The sequence below is a fragment of the Pangasianodon hypophthalmus genome, chromosome 13 (genome assembly GCF_027358585.1).
Source record: "Pangasianodon hypophthalmus isolate fPanHyp1 chromosome 13, fPanHyp1.pri, whole genome shotgun sequence".
Classification (NCBI taxonomy): Eukaryota; Metazoa; Chordata; class Actinopteri; order Siluriformes; family Pangasiidae; genus Pangasianodon; species Pangasianodon hypophthalmus.
In genome coordinates, this window is record NC_069722.1 from 9086836 (window position 1) to 9093434 (window position 6599).

The 6599-nt window shown below is 38.4% G+C and overlaps 1 protein-coding gene across 1 annotated transcript; it reads left to right on the forward strand.

The window, feature by feature from the left end:
• The first annotated feature begins 1214 nt into the window (after nucleotides 1–1214).
• nupr1b (nuclear protein 1b) lies at nucleotides 1215–3057 on the forward strand. The gene is made up of 3 exons (XM_026916138.3): nucleotides 1215–1443; nucleotides 2242–2377; nucleotides 2739–3057. The coding sequence occupies exons 1-2, from the start codon at nucleotides 1347–1349 to the stop codon at nucleotides 2367–2369; spliced, it is 225 nt and encodes a 74-aa protein (XP_026771939.1). The 5' UTR covers nucleotides 1215–1346; the 3' UTR covers nucleotides 2370–2377; nucleotides 2739–3057.
• Nucleotides 3058–6599: the final 3542 nt, after the last annotated feature.

The window sequence follows — 6599 nt, forward strand, 5'->3', positions numbered from 1 at the left end:
TGTTGTTGTGCACAGTTAATCCGTTCCCCTGTACCCTGCGCAACAATGGAAAGGGACCACAATTACAAATTCTGCATAGCAAAAGATGGGCTATCATCAATGATTTTACACCTAGAATTTTAAAGTGACTGTTGAACAATAGCTCGTTGCATTGCCATGGAACTGCCACACCCTTGCTGCAGACACTGTCACTTAAAGTCTTCTGACATAAAACCTGTCACATACTGTGCATAAATTAGATATATGCATATTGCATGTATGATACTATATTATAAATATATAAGCATATATATTATTAGATATATGCATATTGCATGCATTACATGTGATACTATACTGTACTATTATAGTATATATACTGTATTTACTATAAATAACTGAATATCACTTCTCCTTTGTAGCATTTCCAGCACTATGTTGCATTTTGCCACTGAGCACTTTGTAGCTTTACACTCTGCTGTAATTCTGTATGCACTCACCATTTATTCAACTACTATCATCCAATACCCAAATATAATCCGGACTATGGACCTGTACAGTTATCTAATACTGTGCTGCTCTCTAGTCAGGCAAGGAACTGTGCAATTATTACTATATGGAGTAATGTAGGTTTGTGTCTATTGTTGTCATGCTGTTGCAGGAGAACATGCAATAAGAATTTCATATTCATATTCATATTGTGCACCGTACTTGTGCACATGACAAGAAAATCTTGAAAGTTGAACCTGATAAAATAAAACATTACAGTTTTACATAGTAAAATTCTTGAATTCATCTTTAAAATGAATATACAAAACTATGTTAAAACAAAACATCAGTCTGTCAATAGCATGATGGTGTGGGAAGTAGCTGAACACACCCAGGTGTGGTGAAGAGAGACAAACATTCCCAGCTGTAATCAAACCTAAACTTGTGCACATGACATGGATATGGACAGAGGAGGAATAGTCTGATTGCTCAAAACTCCCTTTTCAGAATAAAAACAGCTTATTGAAATGTTTCTTACCTAAAATGTACACTAACTGCAATGTTATTCATAAAGTCACTATAAAAACAATAAAGTTTGTTGAACTAAAAAAACAAGGTCATCTGATAATGGTATGTTTGTGGATGTGTGAAGGGCTCTTTAATGAAACATTAACTCCAACCTGATGCAACTGTGTGACTCAGGCTGGAAAGGAGGAGCTGCTTCTCTTTATATAAAGCCTGGCAGACAAAAGCCAACACAATAAACAGCACAGTGTCTGAAGAGCCACATCTCCAGCGAGCTTTGTCTTTATTTGAACTGTTCTTGGCTTACAGTCTGCCTTTTTCTAAGTCTAGAGCACTTAGTGTAGCTGAGCAGAATGAGTCACGTGGACGTTAAGAACCTGAAGCCCACCACCTTTGAGGATCGCTACTACGACGAATATGAGTACTACAATCTGACAGACAGATACACGGGTAAGCCATTAAACACGACTTGAACAAACTTTTTACTTTTAACTGTTTGTATTCCAGTCTGATGTTGTTTCTCTCACTTTCTCCTCACACTTTTTTCCCTACAATTTTGTCTCAGACTCCTTTAAACACACTTTTTACATTTGTGTCCAGATTTGTACAGAAACATTGTTGACAAGCCTAAGACATGCAGCGTTCAAGTGCTGCAGAAATGGTCGTAAATAAGAGTTCCCCGACTAATACCTGAACATAAACCTGAACATCTCTTCAAGTCGTAATTACAAGTAAATCTCGGAAATAATTATGAACCCGAGTTATATAGCCTTTACTCTTTAATTCTTTATTTTTATAAATAGTCTATAACGTTCATTTTAGTAGTCATATACTAAATCACAGACACTGGATTACACTCATAAATTTTTTTAGAAAGCATCTAAAATAGACCGGGATAAAGTAAAGTAAACGAAACTAACTAAAAATAACATAACAGTGCACTTAAACACAAAACCTTCTTAACTACGACTTCGCAACTGAAAAGCAGGATAATCCAAGAAGCACGTGAAGGCAGCATGAATCTAGTGTTTTGAAGTTTTGTGCACGAGTTAGGCTACGAAATAAAAAAGTTTCCGTACTAAATATTATGTCAGAAAAGTACTCTCCGCAACCCTAGCTTACAACTAGCACACTATACTACCATACTTTTTAGTATAGTTGCATGTGGTGTTTAGGAAGTAGCTGTTGCTGTAGCAGGCTTTTAACCTTGTTCTCATGTGCGCGCGCTCTGTTCTGTGTATCCGCTAGAGGGCGCGAGCCGCAAAGGCAAGACGAAGAAGGAGGCCAGCTGTAACACCAACCGCCACAACCCCGCGGGGCACGAGCGCAAAATCGTCGAGAAGCTTCAGAACGCCGAGAAGAAGACCAAAGAGTGAAACAACAGGTGATTAACTACCTTTAACTTCTGATGCATCATATAGCCTATTTGGTACACAAGTAGCGCGCGTGCTGCATGGTCGTGAGCGTCAGTACTTAACCTGCTGAAAAAAAACAACAAAACAATAGAAACCATCACAGAAATTCTAATGGGTTCCACTACAAATACCATTACAAACCATCAGCTAACCATTAAAACCATTACCATTATTGGTCTTTAATGGTATCCACTAGACGTAACATGCCACCAGTAGAAGGCAACAAATGACCAGTAGAGACCCACAGGGACCATTAGAGTTTCCATTAAAACCATTACAGATTCTGTGAGGGTATTCAACAGTTCTGAACAGTTTCTTCTCTGCTTTCAGATTTGTTCGGACGGCTTGATCTGGAAACCGACCTTTGGCGCCTTGGCGTCGGATTTCAAAAGGCAGAAGATGATAGAAGTGCCCTCCGGTTGTAGGGAAGGGTGGCTGTTGAAACGACCCTCGGTGGCCGGTTTGGGGTTATACGGGGTTTGGACGTGCGCATGTGCAGCACACCTGAGCAGGCGGATGCAGAACGCGTTGACGAGCGCGTACTGGATGGTCAATGATTACTTTTTGTCTTGGTGTTTTTGAACATACATTTTTTTTAAATAATACTAAAAATACTAAAACTGATGAGAAATAAAGACATTTTACAACAGCTCTTCTGTCATTTATTACATAATCAAAGGTGCACAAAGGTGCTGGTTTTACTTTGCATAGATTTAGATGGAAAGATCTTGCAGGCAATATTTTTACAGGCTTGATGCCTTTTTTTTTTTTTCTGAGATGGTAACTTGGGTGAAACGGGTAAATCGGTATTAAAATATTCACTGGAGCTGTCCTATAATGACATTTAATTTAGGTTGTTTTCACATATGTGGTTTTTAAAAGAACCATACTCAGTCCTGTTAAAGTGGATCCGAAAGGAAACTAGCTGCAAATAATCTCAGTGTTCTGGTGTTCACAATACAACTGGACTCAAAAGGGGACTGATGAGATCTCAGACCACCTGTCGTTCACACCACAACTCCTTTACCATAGTTTAATAGTGAATTTATGCAACACTCATGGTTGCTTACATGATGCTATAATTTGGATAAAAAAAAAAACAGAGCAGGCAAAACAGATGTGAAGTGAAATGCTGAACCATCAAAATCAACTCATGCTTCATCCCATAGTGCATAGTTCATGCCATATTTGGGGTAGACAAAACACATGCATATACTACATATATCACACACATACTTTATACCTATAGTATTATACAGTAACTATTGTTCCTGTCACTGACACAATACTGTTATTGCTGCCGCCTAACAACTTGAGCTCTTTGGCATAACTGCTAGTGCCACAGTGGCTTTATTATCTTATGTCATGTTGTTATCTAAAAGTGCTGACCTTGTTGTGGGACTACATGCCACCATGGAAAGTTTTTTGATTTTGTTTTTCTGTTAGGTGACAGAAAATTGGAGCTATGTACGTACAGCAACTCTCAAGTTTTTTTTATCTATGAAGCAAAATGTGAAGCACACTGAGACCACTTTGTTTTCACAATGCACAAATCGAACCACAAACGAACCATACGCAGACCACCTGTGAACGTGGTCTGAGTATGGTTCACTTGTAGGTCACTTTAGAGCGGTCTGTGTTCATTTGTTGTGTTCGCACATATGCATAAAAATGCTGAATCATCAATCTGAGACCACTTGGAGCAGTGAAATGGACCAAGTGTGAAAACACCTTTAAAAACCTCAATTAAAAACTGCTGTGCACTTCCTGTAAAAGCTCCTCACAGTTGTAGTCTATGTGCTTCAGCTGGCAGAGACCAATAGGTGGCAGTAGGCTAATATGAGTGAAGTAGTAAACAACATGCCAAAGTAGTAAGCCGCAATATGGAAATGAGCATCTCAGAGGATTATCTAAAGTGCTACTGCATTTCATTTGGAGGATTTGAAAAGAAAAATTCCATGGCAGCCTGATACACAATGGGTTCTTGCACTTTTTTCTTTCTCCAAAGAAACACAAAAGTGATTCATATGGATGAAGCATTTAAATTGAACAGTGTGGCTTGGGTAAAATCCATTAAACCTTCTGGATATTAAACCAGGAATTGTATTCCAACAATAAAAACTATAGAAACATGAATATACAATGAATACAGAAAGAGAGTAACTGCATTCACTGCCATAGCTGACAAAGTCAAATTTGAATAAGGCTCACAAAAATGAGATTCTCTGAGAGTGCCAGACTTGGTGTTTATTTCCTGACATGGCCTTTAAGAGAACTGGTACATCAAAGCAGAGACATTACCAGAGTAAGTTTATCACGTCTGTAACATACCTATGGACCAGGGTGTTTCCTGATATGATTTGTTTATATTCTGGTGTATTTTCTCACTGTCATCTTCCATTGCACAAGTTCAGTTACAATCAGAGACAGATCTACTTCCACCATAGCCACCCCAGGACAGATAGGTCATTGTTCAGTTTGTTTTTTGTTAGGAACATGTGCTTTGTGGTCAAGACAATTTTTTTTTTTCATAAATGAGTGATTAGGTCAGTTTAATCGACAGGGTGTCCCCAAAGTCTCCACAAATAGGGGAAATTAACACTTTTTGGTAAAATGTCTTCCAAAATTTTTCATACTTAGTTTATATTATATATATTTTTTTCAGATAGCCTTTAAGAATGCCTTTGACAAAATAAAAATGTATTGAAATCATTCTCCTGACTGGATCGGAAAGCTGTCGCAAGGTTCAGATGGACTTTAACAGGAAACATGGCAAGCACATCACACACGACACTGTTGCCAAATTTATTAACAAATTCAAAAAGAATGGAAGTGTTGCAGACCAACCAAGAAGTGGACGTCCACGAGCATCCACTGACGAAAGCACAACTGACATGGTGCTGGTATACATATTCCCCTATGTATGGAGACTGTTAGGACACCCTGTATAGTAGCCTGCCATAGTGTTTATAACATTATATCTAAACATGGCTCAAGTTGAGAGGGAATAGAAAGTGATGCTGTCTCCCTGGTTGGCTAAATCTATACTAATTCAATCCATATTTGTGAGTTACACGCCACATTGCCATGGGGCCGATGGTCATGTAGAACATGGGGTTGCTCGGCTGTACAATCATGCTTTAAAACCTGGCCAGTTGACTACAACCCATCTCATGTCTAACCTAAATAAATTTAATCTAAATAATATACAAGCACAAAGGTTTTTTGTCCAGAATAATTAAATAATTTGATCTAATTGTAAGACATGGTCTGCCAAACCTGGTAGAAATGTGCACTTTTCATTAGTAATGTGTAACAGTGCAGCACAGTTTCAACCCCCAGAAAAGGTAATCACATGTAGCTACATGTAGAACTGTGGAGTTTCATTTAAAGGTAGGTACCCTTTTGGAAAAGATGTTCCTTGATTTCTTCAGTTTAGTTAAAGGGTCTTAGGTCCCTACAAGCTTCTAGCTTGAAACCATTCCTGAAACCCACTTGTTGTTGGGGTCTACATAGAACTGAAGAATAGAATCAGGATTTCCCCAGACAGACACAGAAGATTTTTTTCCCACAATTTTCTCCCCAATTTACTCACCTGCTGATTCCCACCCACCAGCCAGCTCTCCCCTATCATACAACAGCCACCAGTCGGGGAGGGTGAAGGCTAACATGTTCTTCTTCCATGACATGTAAAACCAACTGTTGTTTCGAACTGCTGCTCATGCTGCATCATAGGGCAGCGTAACACACCAGGAGGAAAGCTTTATCTGCCCTCTTCCACATACATAAGCTTGCAGATACTCATGATTATGTAGTGTTAAGAGTATGGCATCCCTCCCACCCTAAGGGTTTCAGATCTGTTTATGATAATCAGTGCTATGCAGTGAAAGACGTCTGGAGTAATTAAAATAATTATTTATGCTGTGTCACATAGTTAAGCTATTACATGATTTAGCTTGGTTTATATGGGTTTTACCTATACTGTCCTGCATTTGACTCAAGGGCTTGTATTTTAGACACTTTTCTTTTTTTAAATCAACATGAAACAAATTAGATTATTGACAAAATACAAAAGCGGAGGCAAGCTCAGCCATGAGAGACAAGGAACATGGTTTAATTAAAAAAAGTCTGAGAATCTGCTATAGCTAGATTTTATTGCCTTTCTGAAAGATCTCTAGGCATTATTATATA

What these genes read in the sequence shown, in the direction of transcription:
- nupr1b (XM_026916138.3), top strand. Translation starts at nt 1,347, where the DNA reads ATGAGTCACGTGGACGTTAAGAACCTGAAGCCCACCACCTTTGAGGAT. An exon ending in TCTGACAGACAGATACACGG is followed by an intron (nt 1,444 to 2,241) that starts GTAAGCCATTAA and finishes TGTATCCGCTAG; the next exon opens with AGGGCGCGAGCCGCAAAGGC.